The 15,947-nt window shown below is 54.5% G+C and overlaps 1 protein-coding gene across 2 annotated transcripts; it reads right to left on the bottom strand.

Annotated features, from left to right (window-relative positions):
* Window positions 1-2,816: 2,816 nt before the first annotated feature.
* RSPH1 (radial spoke head component 1) lies at window positions 2,817-15,609 on the bottom strand. 2 transcript variants are annotated; one of them, XM_066588512.1, is made up of 9 exons: window positions 15,481-15,609; window positions 11,995-12,108; window positions 11,819-11,924; window positions 10,813-10,903; window positions 8,730-8,865; window positions 7,328-7,399; window positions 4,039-4,159; window positions 3,662-3,836; window positions 2,817-2,973 (listed from the first exon to the last, which is right to left on the bottom strand). In XM_066588512.1, exons 1-9 carry the CDS (start codon window positions 15,529-15,531, stop codon window positions 2,958-2,960), a joined length of 882 nt encoding a protein of 293 aa, XP_066444609.1. In that variant the 5' UTR covers window positions 15,532-15,609; the 3' UTR covers window positions 2,817-2,957. The 2 variants fall into 2 exon arrangements, with proteins under 2 accessions (XP_066444609.1, XP_066444608.1); XM_066588511.1 differs by having other exon boundaries at window positions 3,669-3,836.
* Window positions 15,610-15,947: the final 338 nt, after the last annotated feature.

The following is a 15,947-nucleotide window of genomic DNA, read 5'->3' as shown; positions in this document are numbered from 1 at the left end:
GGCATTTTATTCTCTCTTGCGCTGCGAGAGCAAGTGAGAACACGCTGGAATATCGCCAGTGTTTTCAATGGGCCAGCGGCAGCAGCGCTAGCCCCATTGAAAACATAGGGAGAATACCGCAGACTTCTGCCACAGCTGTGGCAGGAGTTTCCTTCATCCCTGCGGGGACCGCGAGGATGAAGGAATCCTCTGCCACAGTTGTCACAGCTGTGGCAGAAGTGCAGCATGCTATCTCATTGCTTTCAATGGGTTCGGCTCTGCTGCCGGCCCCATTGAAAGCAGTGGTTTGTGGCAACCCTGCAGTATGATTTTCGGGAAGGGCTTGAAATATAAGCCCTTCCCTAAAAATCATCATTAGCTGGATTAAAAAAAATAAAAATTTAGTCACCCCTCTGCCTGGCTGCCCTGCACTGCTGTCCAGCACTGCGCTCACCCTTGAGATGGAGAGGTATACTCATCGCCACACCTCTGGGCTCACCCTCTAGAAGGAGGGGTACACTCATAGCCATGCGCCTGGGATCACCCTTTAGATGGAGGGGTACACTCGCGTCCATGCCCTTGGGTTCCCCCCTCTGGATGTAGAGGAATACTTGTGGCCACACCCCTAGGCTCACCCCCTAGATGGAGGGGTACACTTGTGGCCACAACCCTGGGGTCACCCTCTAGATAAAGAAGTACACTCGTTGCCACACCTCTGGGCTCACCCTTTAGGTGAAGGGGTACAGTCGTGACCATGCCCCTGGGCTCCCACTCTAGATGGAGGGGTACACTCATGGACACAAACCTGGGCTCACCCTCTAGATAGAGAGGTACACTCGTGGTCACACCACTAGGCTCACCATCTAGATGCAGAGGTACACTTGCAGCCACGCCACTAAGCTCACCTTTCAGATCGAGGGTTACACTCATGACCATGCCCCTGGGCTCACCCATTAGATAGAGAGTTACACTCTTTGCCATTCCCATGGGCTCACCCTCTAGATGGAGGGACACACTCATGGCCATGGCTTTGGGCTCACCCTGTAGATGGAGGGGCACACTCATGGCCATGGCTTTGGGCTCACCATGTAGATGGAGGGGTACACTCATGGCTACACCCCTGTGCTCACCCTCTAGATGGAGGGCTACACTCATGGCCACACCCCTGAGCTCACCCTCTCGATGAGGGGTACACTCGTGCCCACATCTCTGGGCTCAACCTCTAGACAAAGGGTATAGGCAGTTAAAGGGTGAAGTGGTGGATGGAGTATATCCCCCTCCCAGGCTCTTAGTCTGGACAGGGTGTCGGTCCAGTCCACAACTTCACCCTGGTTCTTAGGAAGCTCAGCTGTAGGCACTGACCCCGTTACGGTTTCATAAAAGGCTGCAGCTCCCAAGGAGTCAGTGTCTGACAGCCTGAGGAGGAAACCCCCTGAGCCCCCTGCGGGGTGCAGCATTTCACCTGTTATATCGCATGGACTTTTGTGTTGCTGTTTTGGTGCCTAGAAGAATACGTTAAAATAAAGACTGAAGTAAGTTTTTATGCACTTTTGAGTCCAGTGTGTCGTTGCCGCCCCCACCCCCTGGAGGATACTCTTACAAGGGGTACACGTGTGGACATGCCACTGGGCTTACCCTCTAGATAGAAAGGTATACTTGTTGCCACGCCTCTAGGCTCAACCTCTAGAAGAAGGGGTACTCATTGCCACATCTCTGAGCTCATCCTCTAGATGGGGGTACACATGTAGCCTCGACCCTGGGCTCACTGTCTAGATAGAGGGGTACACTCGTGGCCACATCTCTGAGCTCATCCTCTAGATGGAGGGGTACACTGATGGTCACACCCCTGGGCTCATCCTCTGGACACAGAGGAATACTTGTGGTCACCCCCACAGGCTCACCCTCTAGATGGAGGAGTACATTCATGGACACAGCCCTAGGCTCACCCTCTAGGTAGAGATGTACACTCGTTGCCATGACCCTAAGCTCTAGATGGAGGGATACACTTGTCGCCACACCCCTTGGTTCACCCTCTTGATGGTGGGGTACACTCATGGCCATGTCCCTGGGCTCACCTGCTAGATGGAGTGGTGTACACTTGTTACACTCATGGACATGCCTGTGGGCTCATTTTCTAGATAGAGGCGTACACTCGTGGCCACACCACTAGGCTCACCCTCTAGATGGAGGGATACACTTGTGGCCATGTCCCTGGCATTACCCTCTAGATGGAGGGGTACACTTGTTGCCTCTCCCTCTGGATGGAGGGGTATACTCATGGCAATGCTCCTGAGCTCACCCTCTAGATGGAGGGATACACTCGTGGCCATACCCCTGAGCTCACTCTCTAGATAGAGGGCTACACTCGTGGCCATACCCCTGGGCTCAGCCTTTAGATGGAGGGGTACACTTGTTGCCTTTCCCCTGGGCTCACCCTCTGGATGGAGGGGTATACTCATGGCAATGCTCCTGGGCTCACCCTCTTGATGGAGGGATACACTCGTGGCCATACCACTGGGCTCACCCTTTAGATGGAGGGTTACACTTGTGGCCATACCCCTGGCCTCACTCTTTAGATGAGGGTACACTTGTTGCCTTTCCTCTGGGCTCACCCTCTGGATGGAGAGGTATACTCATGGCAATGCTCCTGGGCTCACCCTCTTGATGGAGGGATACACTCGTGGCCATACCACTGGCCTCACCCTTTAGATGAGGGTTACACTTGTTGCCTTTCCTCTGGGCTCACCCTCTAGCTGGAGGGGTAATAGGGGATCAGTCCGGGATGTTATGCCTTGTACCCTGTGACAGCGCCCTACAGACAGTAATGACCACATGTGTCTGGAGGTGAATGCTGTTTATTAATGAGCAGGTTGTATTGGAGCCCCTGTGGGGCCCGGGGCTCCGGCTTGGGTTCTCCTGGGCATTGGGTTCCATTCTGGATGATGTGGATATTTCCTTTGGTTCATTCTCGTGTCTCGTTATTTCGTCCGGTGTCTGCAAAAGAAATTCATGAGTTCAGAAAAGTCCTGGAGACGATGAAAGATAAGTGAGTGCACTGGATGAGGACTTCATGGAGTCCTGCAGGTGACCGGGGGAGCTACACGGGGTCCGACCTATGGAACGTCACCTTTAGGGGGCAGTGTACTTACAAATTAGTGACACTCTGATATTTTCCTTCACTTACGTTCCCCTCCTTCTGATCCCTTTACTGCTGCAGTCACCGACACATTATGCTTGCTCTGGGGTTGTCACGGCAGCATTACCAAATTAACTCTGTATGGCCATTCTGTCATGTGACCTCCATATAACATAATGAATGTTACTATGGAAACATCAGAGCAAGCGCTTTATTTCCATGTCTGCAGTTCCCATGCCCTGTGTAGCACATGACCAGCCTTGGGGCATTACCCAACATCTACCCATTGACTTGTAACAGCTGGGACTACATTGCCAGGTCTAGCTATGGCAACCAGCTCTGTTCTAGCGACTCCCACCGTCCTCCACATCCTTTGGGCACAGTTGTGATCTTCTATCAGTTTATCGGCACTGATCTGGGAGGTTCTCTGGCTGGTCAGGCAGTACTCAATCCCCGGCAGGCTCCTGATCATGTGGGCACCGCTGTGATGCCCACATGATGTACATGAACAGGATTTGGCGAGCTGGTTACTATGGGTCAGCTGACCTCTCACCTTCATCAGGCTCCCCGCCTCCTGTGCTATCCGGTAATTTAGAGGTTGGCTCGGCCTCGGCAGTGACACGCTCAGGGGATTCTCCCGGAGTCTCGGCGGTCTCTGCGTCCTGTTCTCCGGGATGAACAGCGGCGTCAGATCCTGTGACCTCAGCGGGTTCTCCGACCACTAGGAGGACATGGGAACAGCCTGTGATATCATCGATGAGGGCGTCTTGCTGAATAGCATGTGCCATAACTTACTGATTGGTGGGGTCTAAACCGATCTTGGCGCCCTTGTGAGATTGTCCTGGCACAGCGCCAAGTCGGCTCTAGAGGTCGGCCCCCCAATGCTCATAGCACATCCTGTGTGATACAATGAGATACGGTACCTGGAGCCGGCGGCTGCACCTCTTCTGTAGGTGACCACAGGGTGAGGCTGCTGATCTTCTCTGGATTCCACCGGGTGACGGGCACCGCCAGAGGCTCCTCCTCCTCCTCTTCCTCCTTCTCCTGTGTGATGGGGGGCAGGATATTCACAATATGTTCTAGCCCCCCGCCCCAAGATATAAGAACCTCCCACTAACACTCCGTGCCCCGCAGTTATAGGGACCGGCTGTAATTCATCCCCCAGCATGCATTGCACTCTGAACCACATGCACATACACTGCACACCAAGCCGGCCAGGACCTGGAATACAGCGGAGGTGTTCAGCACACGGCCCTCAATGACTGGGGGGTCCTGGCACGGGGGGACGGAGGGAGCCCCCACTTTCCGCCATCTGGGATGGGGCAGCTGCTGTGTGCAATTGTTAGAACACTTAACATTAGCGACATTTACACAACTTTAGTGAAACTAGAGCGAGAAGCATGGCGCCACCGTCTGTAGCGACCAATCAGATTCCGGCCATATGACTGGTTGACTGTATAATTTGAACCAAAGATGGCGGCGTCACATGTGGAGGTTGTCTATGTACATAGAAAGTCTAATCTAATACTCCAGTCACATCCAAAGCTGCAGTTATAAGTCTTCCTACGGCCTCACACCTCGGTTCAACTACCTGTTTTAGTGGATACAACCTTAATGGGGTATTCCAATAGAGCCAGTCCTGCCCCAGGGTCTATCCTCCCCCCGGGGTGGAAGGGAGTCCTGCGAATGGACATAAACTTCTGTCCTATGGATGGCGCAGGTTCAGGAGCCGCAGCATCCACAACAGAAGCCCGCTGTGACTGACAGCCAGCCTACCAATGCAACAGCTGGGTTCGGTGAGAACGATCCCCACTGTTAACCTCTTACATGCTGCAATCAATGTTGATCGCGGCATATAAAAGATTCACAGAGGAAGTGCACCCCCCCCCCCCCCCCCCCCGTGACGTCATCAGCTCTCTGCCATGTAATCGCCAAGGGCTGATGGGATGCCAGACAATGCCAATAAAAGCATGTTAGACATCGTTGCATCCATAACGACCGGCAGAATCCACTGAGGACGCTTTTTATCCTGCGTGGCAAAATGTTTTTTTTTGTTCATTTTGTCTCCCAAGAAAGGCGATAAAAGCGATAAAAGAAAGCCTTTGGGGCCCCAAAATGGTACCAATAAAACCTACACAGAAATACATAAGTTAGAGGACTTCGTATGCGGCAATGCAAAAAAACACCAAGAACACATTTTCCAAAAATAAGGGTTTTGTTGTGCAAAAGAGAAAAAAACCTAAAAACATAGAATTTTGGCATTGTCCTAATCGTCCCGATCCGCAGAAAAACTGATCCTGATTCAGGCCTCACGCACACGGGCGGATTTGATTTGTGGCACCCACGGGGAAGATCTGTAAATCAAGCTGCCCATAGGGAGGCATGGGCGCCCACAGAGCAGCTAAAAGCATTTATTTCCGGGTCCGACGCGCAGGAAGCACTCGCAGCATGCTCTACTTTCCTGCAAGGACAGCTTTCATGAAAGTCAATGGAAGCCATCCGACCCGCGGCACGCCTGTAACTGTCACTGTGGACGGGCGCAGATCCGCGGGAAAGCAAGTGATTTTAAAAAAAAACGGCACTGTGGATGTGCTGGACGCATTCACCGTGCTGAAGAAAGAAGATCCGGCCGCAACGGAGGAGAGCCACACTGGATCTGGGGGGGTAAAAAATGTCTTTTAATGCCCATATCTGCGGGCACAGGCGGATTCTGCTGCAGGATTCAGCAGTGAAATCCATGTGTACCCGTGTGCATGGGGCCTACTGAGGTAAAGAAGCAAAAACAAAAAACAATGGCAGAAATGATGTTCTATTTTCTCCGCAGAGTGTGTGTTGTGCATGTAGCAGAGCTGTGTGTGTGACGTGCATGCAGACGAGCTGTGTGTGTGTGATGTACATGTAGCAGAGCTGTGTGAGGGTGTGATGTGCATGTAGCAGAGCTGTGTGTGATGTGCATGTAGCAGAGCTGTGTGTGTGTGATGTACATGTAGCAGAGCTGTGTGAGGGTGTGATGTGCATGTAGCAGAGCTGTGTGTGTGATGCGCATGCAGACGAGCTGTGTGTGTGAAATGTTCATGTAGCAGGGCTGTGTGTGTGCGTGTGATGTGCATGTAGCAGAGCTGTGCGTGTGATGTGCATGCAGCAGAGCTGTTTGTGGGTGTGATGTGCATGTGGCAGAGCTGTGTGAGGGTATGATGTGCATGTAGCAGAGTTGTGTGTGGGTGTGATGTGCATGTAGCAGAGCTGTGTGTGGGTGTGATGTGCATGTAGCAGAGCTGTGTGAGGGTGTGATGTGCGTGTAGCAGAGCTGTGTGGGGGTGTGATGTGCATGTAGCAGAGCTGTGTGTTGCCATTTTTCTGCCCAAGCCCCCGGCTTATCTAGGTCCGTTTGTAGCCGCACATTGTCCTCCGTTGTATTAATTATATTGTATAGTTTTGTGTCATCTGCAAATATTGATATTTTGCTGTTGATGAATATATTGAACAGAATGGGGCCTAATACTGAAACCTGTGGCCCCCCACTAGTGATGGGGGCCCAATCAGAGTATGAACCATTTATTACCCCCCTCTGCTTTTTATCTCCGAGCCAGTTCTTTACCCGCCACAGGCAATCAGCCATGGCAGCCCTGGGGGCCTTCAGAAGGCTCATGGAAGCAAAATGACACCCCGCAACCTCATCGTGGGGGAAGGGGGAGCGTTCAGCACCCACAAAACCCATTATAAATGTTCCTGTTAGAACTGACAGCAGCATTTATAGGGTTAACAGCCATGATCGGCAGTTGCAGGCGGCTCTCAGCTGTGTCGGCACCCGCAATGTATGGAGCGAGACCGTCTCCTCCTCAGTACCAACCCCGACAGCGCAGGATGTAACTGTACGCCCCCCAAGGGGTTAATGAAGCAGCCATTTTTTTCTCTTTTTCATCAAAAGACATCATTGCCCACTTTTCCTTTTGCCATAGTCAGAGGGTGGCTCGTTACTGCGGGGGGGGGGCGATACTTTAGAATGGCGCTATTCCTGAAGGCCTTTTTTAATTTTTTTGTTACTTTGAGTCTTTTTATTTGACTCTTTTTGTCTTTTAACCCTTCGTCCATCCATCAGCACCTCAGGGGCTGTGAGGGGTAACAGAGCGCCGACCGCAACATCAGGCGTTATAGGTCACAGCCCGCTGCAGGGCGGGGCATGTGCGACGGGGAGGATAGAACCGCCCTCACCTGCTCCGCCTGGACGTACGATCCGTGTTGCTCGCAGCCGATGTCAAAGATGTATTTTCCCGGGCCGAAGATCTGCGGAGGAAACAGAGGAGGAGATGAGAACGCTGCGCAGCCAATGGGAACGCCACAAGCAGGCCCCGCCCTACGGATGATGGGGCGTTCCTCCATCGTACGACCGCACACCGCTGGGTTCCCGTAGCAATTTAGCAGCAAAATCCTCATGTAGTGCGCGCCGCGGATTCGCCACGGACTTCACCTCGCTCGGTGGAAGGGGTGATGTCCACGGTTAATCTGCGCGGCGTAAGTGGAGCTGCTGCAGATATAAAGTCCGCACCGCTGATCAATTCACGCCGCGGTTTTTACGGCAGCCTTCAGGCGGCATTTGTTCGCACGGCGGACTTTGCTGCGGCAGTCCCACTGATTCTGCATCAGATCCCACACCCGCGTCGCGGCCCTCGTGTCGCAATATTTTGCACGTGCAGATTTCAAGTTCACGTCCCCCCGAAAATTGAAATGACGCGTTTCTTCCGCAAAAACGCGCGGTTTACACGTGGAATCAGCGTCGGGAATTCCGGATGCAGATTTGCCCAATCAAAAGGTCCAAATCCACAGCTCAGCTGCACGTGTAGAGGCCACGGGGAAAAGTACGCATCGGATTCCACGGTCGGGACAGACCCTCGCGGGTCACTCGCACGGCGCCGCCCCGTCATCTGCATTGGGGTATTCAGTGAGTGACAAGTGGTCCGTATTGCGCCCTGACAGAGACCAGCAGGGCTCCTGCGCACGGACGTAGGCGTATATATACGCTCGCGAGGCGATGACGTCAGTGAGCTCTACATGCAGCGCTCTCACGCGTATCCACAGTGCTTACTGCCGGGCCCGTCCACATTGGCGCAGGTTATTGAACCGCTGAGCAGCCTAATTAGTCCCCCGTGTTATTGCGCTGTCATGTGTGGAATTTCGTGCGGATGTGGTGCGCAAATGTGCACAAAAATAGAGCGTGTCACAAAATCGTTGGATATGAGGGAACCCAATGGGCTGTATCGTCAGCGGTCTGCACCCGTGTGCAGGAGCCCTTGAAGTCAATGAGCCCCGTGAACATGCAGGGAACAGGCGTGACACATACGTGTTTGTACATGACAACAAGGGGGCCTGTTGAATTTTTTTTGCGCACATGAAGTACACAGGGGATTCACGGACTGAAGCTAAGTGCTCCCGTGTGAATGAGCCCCTCGTCACCTTCTGCAGTGTATTTGCTGTGTTGTTACAATGTATCAGTGCAGGGAAGCAGCGTCCAGCTCACAGATACATTGTAACAAGCGCTCAGCTGTGAGAAGCCTAGACCTCCCTGGTTTTCTGCCATTCGCGGACAGCGGGATCTTGGGGTCTGGATGCCGCTTACCGTGTTATTGGAGAACTTCCCCTGGTAGCGGTGGTTGTGATGGGCGAGCTCTGCGGCCCCCTCCTGTTTACCGTTCACCCAGGTGCCGATGTACTTGGATCCGGTGTCGGCGTAGGTGTAGACCCCCTGCCCGTGCCTGGGGGAGAAGATACATGTAACGGCACAGAGCTCTGGCTTGCGTTGGAATCTATGGGAAGGCTTGTGGTGACAGCTGGTACTGCAGTGCTGGACTCACACAAAGTCGTGGTCACACTGGGCCCCCAGATGTTGCCCCACCGGTCTGCTGTACTTAGGGGTGCCCATAGTCTTTATGCTGCCTGAGGCAAAGTTGGAAATGCAACCCCCCCCCTCCCCCCGCCCCCCTGCAAAAAACACCACTCATTTTACAGGTATTGATAACCGACCGATATCTAAAGCACTGAGGCCTGTCTGAAGTGACAGAGAACTAGTGGCCCCAGTAGTAATAGTGACCCCCATAGTGGCCCCAGTAGTAATAGTGACCCCTACAGTGGCCCCAGTAGTAATAGTGACCCCCCCATAGTGGCCCCAGTAGTAATAGTGACCCCTACAGTGGCCCCAGTAGAAATAGGGACCCCTACAATGGCCCCAGTAGTAATATTGACCCCCATAGTGGCCCCGGTAGTAATTGGGACCCCTACAGTGGCCCCACTAGTAATAGGGACCCCTACAGTGGCCCGAGTAGTAATAGGGTCCCTCACAGTAGCCCTAGTAGTAATAGTAACGCCTACAGTGGCCCTAGTAGTAATAGTGACCCCTACAATGGCCCCGGTAGTAATATTGACCCCCATAGTGGCCCCAGTAGTAATAGTGACCCCCACAGTGGCCCCGGTGGCAATAGTGACCCCCACAGTGGCCCCAGTAGTAATAGTGACCACCACAGTGGCCCCGGTTGCAATAGTGGTCCCAGCAGTAATAGGAACCCACACAGTAGCCCAAGTAGTAATAGGAACCCCCACACTGGCCCCAGTAGTAATAATGACCCCACAGTGGCCACAGTAGTAATAGTGACCCACATAGTGGCCCCGGTAGTAATAGCGACCCCTACAGTGACCCCACTAGTAATAGGGACCCCTACAGTGGCCCCTAGTAGTAATAGGGACCCTCATAGTAGCCATGGATGCCACGTAACAATGTAAGTAACTATATAAAGATGCAATGTATTATGAACTTGATAAAGTCGCCTGCATGTACTAATAAATCCTACAGACAATACTGCAATTGTCACAACCCGGTTGACTGTTTGAGACAGAGCAGGAGCAATTTTTATTTTTTGGAATCCTCACCAGTAGTAACAGTGACGCCCTACAGTGGCCCCAGTAGTAATAGTGACCCCTACAATGGCCCCGGTAGTAATATTGACCCCCTATAGTGGCCTCAGTAGTAATAGTGACCCCCCACAGTGGCCCCGGTAGTAATAGTGACCCCTACAATGGCCCCCGTAGTAATATTGACCCCCTATAGTGGCCCCAGTAGTAATAGTGACCCCTACAATGGCCCCGGTAGTAATATTGACCCCCCACAGTGGCCCCGGTAGTAATAGTGAACCCCACAGTGGCCCCGGTAGTAATAGTGACCCCCACAGTGGCCCCGGTAGTAATAGTGACCCATACAGTGGCCCCGGTAGTAATAGTAACCGTTAGTGGCCCCGGTAGTAATAGTGACCCCCACAGTGGCCCCGGTAGTAATAGTGACCCCCACAGTGGCCTCAGTAGTAATAGTGACCCTGCCAGTGGCCCCAGTAGTAATAGTGACCCCACATTGGCCCTAGTAGTAATAGTGACCCCCACAGTGGCCCTAGTAGTAATAGTGACAGTTTGTGTGCAGCAATGCAGATGCCAGGGATGGGAGGTCGGGGGCCACTCTGATAACAGAGACTGCTAGACAGGAACTAGAGGTGAGTGATATAAATGCTGGAGGGGGTTGCTGCCCGGCGGCTCACTGGTGGCAATTACAAATACCGGCCGCCTGAGGTCCTGCAGGCCACTGCCTTACTCTCAGGAGTCCTCATGGCAGGGGTACCCCTGGGTGTGCCCCCCGGTATAACATCACTCTATGCTGCTACCTCAGGTGGGTGAACCAGTCCCCGCTGTAGACGTCTCCGTTGGCGTACGTGTACACGCCCTGGCCCTGCCGCTGGTCGTCCACCCAGTCACCTGGACACAAGAGAGCAGAGTTATAGAGGCGGTACGGTGCCACCCACAGCAGGGCGCTAACCCTTCAGGACGCAGACACTTGGGGCCTTTGGTTGGGGGGAGGAGCTTATAGTCTTTTTTTGCAAAACTGGCGCGTCACTTTGTGCAACTAAAATCCCCACAACCAGATATTAGCTGGAATGTGAAGCGCCGCGCGGCCGCGGACCGGAGGCCGGCGCACTATGGCCGCCATTCTTGGGTCCACACACTCGTGACTGAAGAATAAAACGGAACGTAAAAACTCCGGCGCCATAAAGAAAGTGGCAGGAAAAGGGAAGCTCCGGTCGTCTGCGGGCCGCTGATATGAAGGCGACCCCCGCGGCGGTGCGGACCGCTCTATGTGCTCAGATTTAAAAACTGCACGTAATTTTACGCAGATCCCCCGAAGGGACGTACATTGATGTCCTGTGGATGGCGCTCCATCCGCAGTGGGAGGCGGCTCTGGCTGACAGCGGGGATTAGTGAGAACTGCAGTCCCCGCTCTTAACCCCTTACATGCTGCGATCAATGTAGGAGGCTGTGCGCTCCCTCTGTAATCCCGCCATGTAATCTTAGAGAGCCGATGGGTTGCCATGGCAACTGGATGCCAGACAATGGCGTTTGGGTCTGCCTGGGATTGCTATGCTTGCAGTACAGAGGTACTGCAGTGTATTATCAGAGCACCGCAGGTTCAAGACTCCTACAGGAGCATAAAGATAAAAAAAGGATAAAACTGCAGTAAATAAAACCTTTTGCGCACAAAACCCTCTTTGCTTAAAAAAAGGCAACAATCGTCGCACCTGTGTGTCAGTAAGGGGTTAACAAGCGGCGCACAGGAGCCGCCCGGCGGTCCGCATGGATGGACCACACTTAGCGCAGATGCAGATATTCTGTTACCTTCATACTTGGATCCGTCGGGATACAGGAAGGCTCCGCCCCCGTGCTTGCGGTTCTGCTGATATTCTCCCACGTACCGTGCGCCATTCTTGAAGCGATACGTCCCCTGAGGAGGGAGGGTTCAGTGTCAGCCCCTCCGCTGTGACCAATGGCAGTGAAGGGGTTACTGCACTCACCTGGCCGTGCCGCCGGCCGCTCTCGTACGCTCCGTCATACGTGTCTCCGTTGGGAAGGCGCGCTTTGCCTTGTCCGTGTCTCTCACCCGCGTCATTCCTCTCCCCGTCGTACTCCTGAGGGGAAAGACCGCGGCCGCCATGTTAACTGCACCGTGTGAGCAGAATGTCCAGACACCTCAGTAACCCACCGATAGTCCAGACACCTCAATAACCGACCGATAGTCCGGAGACGGCCGGCACCAATAGTCCAGACACCTCAATAACCCACCGATAGTCCGGAGACGGCCAGCACCGATAGTCCAGACGCCCCAATAACCCACCGATAGTCCAGACACCTCAATAACCCACCGATAGTCCAGAGACGGCCGGCACCGATAGTCCAGAGACGGCCGGCACCGATAGTCCAGACGCTCCAATAACCCACCGATAGTCTGGAGACGGCCGGCACCGATAGTCCAGACACCTCAATAACCCACCGATAGTCCAGAGACAGCCGGCACCGATAGTCCAGACACCTCAATAACCCACCGATAGTCTGGAGACGGCTGGCACCGATAGTCCAGAGACGGCCGGCACCGATAGTCCAGACACCTCAATAACCCACCGATAGTCTGGAGACAGCCGGCACCGATAGTCCAGACACCTCAATAACCCACCGATAGTCTGGAGACGGCCGGCACTGATAGTCCAGAGAAGGCCGGCACCGATAGTCCAGACACCTCAATAACCCACCGATAGTCTGGAGACGGCCGGCACCGATAGTCCAGAGACGGCCGGCACCGATAGTCCAGACACCTCAATAACCCACCGATAGTCTGGAGACGGCCGGCACCGATAGTCCAGACACCTCAATAACCCACCGATAGTCCGGAGACGGCCGGCACCGATAGTCCAGAGACGGCCGGCACCGATAGTCCAGACGCCCCAATAACCCACCGATAGTCTGGAGACGGCCGACACCGATAGTCCAGACACCTCAATAACCCACCGATAGTCCAGAGACAGCCGGCACCGATAGTCCAGACACCTCAATAACCCACCGATAGTCTGGAGACGGCTGGCACCGATAGTCCAGAGACGGCCGGCACCGATAGTCCAGACACCTCAATAACCCACCGATAGTCTGGAGACAGCCGGCACCGATAGTCCAGACACCTCAATAACCCACCGATAGTCTGGAGACGGCCGGCACCGATAGTCCAGAGAAGGCCGGCACCGATAGTCCAGACACCTCAATAACCCACCGATAGTCTGGAGACGGCCGGCACCGATAGTCCAGAGACGGCCGGCACCGATAGTCCAGACACCTCAATAACCCACCGATAGTCTGGAGACGGCCGGCACCGATAGTCCAGACACCTCAATAACCCACCGATAGTCTGGAGACGGCCGGCACCGATAGTCCAGACACCTCAATAACCCACCGATAGTCTGGAGACGGCCGGCACCGATAGTCCAGAGACGGCCAGCACCGATAGTCCAGACACCTCAATAACCCACCGATAGTCTGGAGACGGCCGGCACCGATAGTCCAGACACCTCAATAACCCACCGATAGTCTGGAGACGGCCGGCACCGATAGTCCAGAGACGGCCGGCACCGATAGTCCAGATGCCTCAATAACCCACCGATAGTCCAGAGACAGCCGGCACCGATAGTCCAGACACCTCAATAACCCACCGATAGTCCAGAGACAGCCGGCACCGATAGTCCAGACACCTCAATAACCCACCGATAGTCTGGAGACGGCCGGCACCGATAGTCCAGACACCTCAATAACCCACCGATAGTCCGGAGACGGCCGGCACCGATAGTCCAGAGACGGCCGGCACCGATAGTCCAGATGCCTCAATAACCCACCGATAGTCCAGAGACAGCCGGCACCGATAGTCCAGACACCTCAATAACCCACCGATAGTCCGGAGACGGCCGGCACCGATAGTCCAGAGACGGCCGGCACCGATAGTCCAGACACCTCAATAACCCACCGATAGTCTGGAGACGGCCGGCACCGATAGTCCAGACACCTCAATAACCCACCGATAGTCTGGAGACGGCCGGCACCGATAGTCCAGAGACGGCCGACACCGATAGTCCAGACGCCCCAATAACCCACCGATAGTCTGGAGACGGCCGGCACCGATAGTCCAGACACCTCAATAACCCACCGATAGTCCAGAGACAGCCGGCACCGATAGTCCAGACACCTCAATAACCCACCGATAGTCTGGAGACGGCCGGCACCGATAGTCCAGAGACGGCCGGCACCGATAGTCCAGACACCTCAATAACCCACCGATAGTCTGGAGACGGCCGGCACCGATAGTCCAGACACCTCAATAACCCACCGATATTCTGGAGACGGCCGGCACCGATAGTCCAGACACCTCAATAACCCACCGATAGTCCAGAGACGGCCGGCACCGATAGTCCAGACACCTCAATAACCCACCGATAGTCTGGAGACGGCCGGCACCGATAGTCCAGACGCCCCAATAACCCACCGATAGTCCGGAGACGGTCGGCACCGATACTCCAGACACCACAATAACCCACCGATAGTCCAGAGACGGCCGGCACCGATAGTCCAGACGCCCCAATAACCCACCGATAGTCTGGAGACGGCCGGCACCGATAGTCCAGACACTTCAATAACCCACCGATAGTCCGGAGACGGCCGGCACTGACAGTCCAGACGCCCCAATAACCCACTGATAGTCTGGAGACGGCCGGCACCGATAGTCCAGACACTTCAATAACCCACCGATAGTCCAGAGACGGCCGGCACTGACAGTCCAGACGCCCCAATAACCCACCGATAGTCCAGAGACAGACGGCACAATAGTACAAACACCCCAATAACCAACCGATAGTCTGGAGACGGCCGGCACCGATAGTCCAGACGCCCCAATAACCCACCGATAGTCCAGAGACAGACGGCACAATAGTACAAACACCCCAATAACCCACCGATAGTCTGGAGACGGCCGGCACCAATAGTCCAGAATTGGTCAGCACCGATAGTCCAGAGACGGTCGGCACCGATACTCCAGACAGCCCAATAACCCACCGATAATCTGGAGACGGCCGGCACCGATAGTCCAGACACCCCAATAACCCACCGATAGTCTGGAGACGGCCGGCACTGATAGTCCAGACACCCCAAAAACCCACTGATAGTCCAGAAACGGCCAGCACCAATAGTCCAGACACCCCAATAACCCACCGATAGTCCGGAGACGGCCGGCACTGATAGTCCAGACACCCCAATAACCCACCGGTAGTCCAGAGACGGCCGGCACCGATAGTCCAGACACCTCAATAACCGACCGATAGTCCGGAGACGGCCAGCACCGATAGTCCAGACACCCCAATAACCCACCGGTAGTCCAGACACCCCAATAACCCACTGATACTCCAGACATTACCCTTCCTCCCCAATGATCCAGATACCCCGTCCCCCCACTATTACTCCGGTTTTCTCACCCCCAGATCGGGTTCAGCTTCCTCCTCGAAATCGGAGCCGGAGTCGGACATGTCGGCGGGCGTTGAGCGGCTCCTGAGTGCGGCCGCCGGTTACCAGGGAGACGCGTTCTGTCGCCAACGGTTGCTGCCGGTCACCATAGTGATAATGTCACATGACCGCGTCGGCAGGAGAGGAGCCGCCATCTTTATACCGGGCAAAAGCACCGCGGAATGTGCAAGAGACATTTCCTGTGCCCCCCGTGTGTCACTGTCATTACTGCCCCCTCATCCCCGTGTGTCACTATCATTACTGCCCCCTCATACTATGTGTCACTATCATTACTGTCCCCTCATCCCCTCTGTGTCACTGTCATTACTGTCCCCTCATCCCCGTGTGTCACTGTCATTACTGTCCCCTCATCCCCGTGTGTCACTGTCATTACTGTCCCCTCTTCCCCCCAAGTGTCACTGTCATTACTGTCCCCTCA

This window comes from Eleutherodactylus coqui, chromosome 1, assembly GCF_035609145.1.
Source record: "Eleutherodactylus coqui strain aEleCoq1 chromosome 1, aEleCoq1.hap1, whole genome shotgun sequence".
Lineage (NCBI taxonomy): Eukaryota > Metazoa > Chordata > Amphibia > Anura > Eleutherodactylidae > Eleutherodactylus > Eleutherodactylus coqui.
Note: the sequence above shows the minus strand (reverse complement) of the source record. Positions and strands in the feature narration are given on the sequence as shown.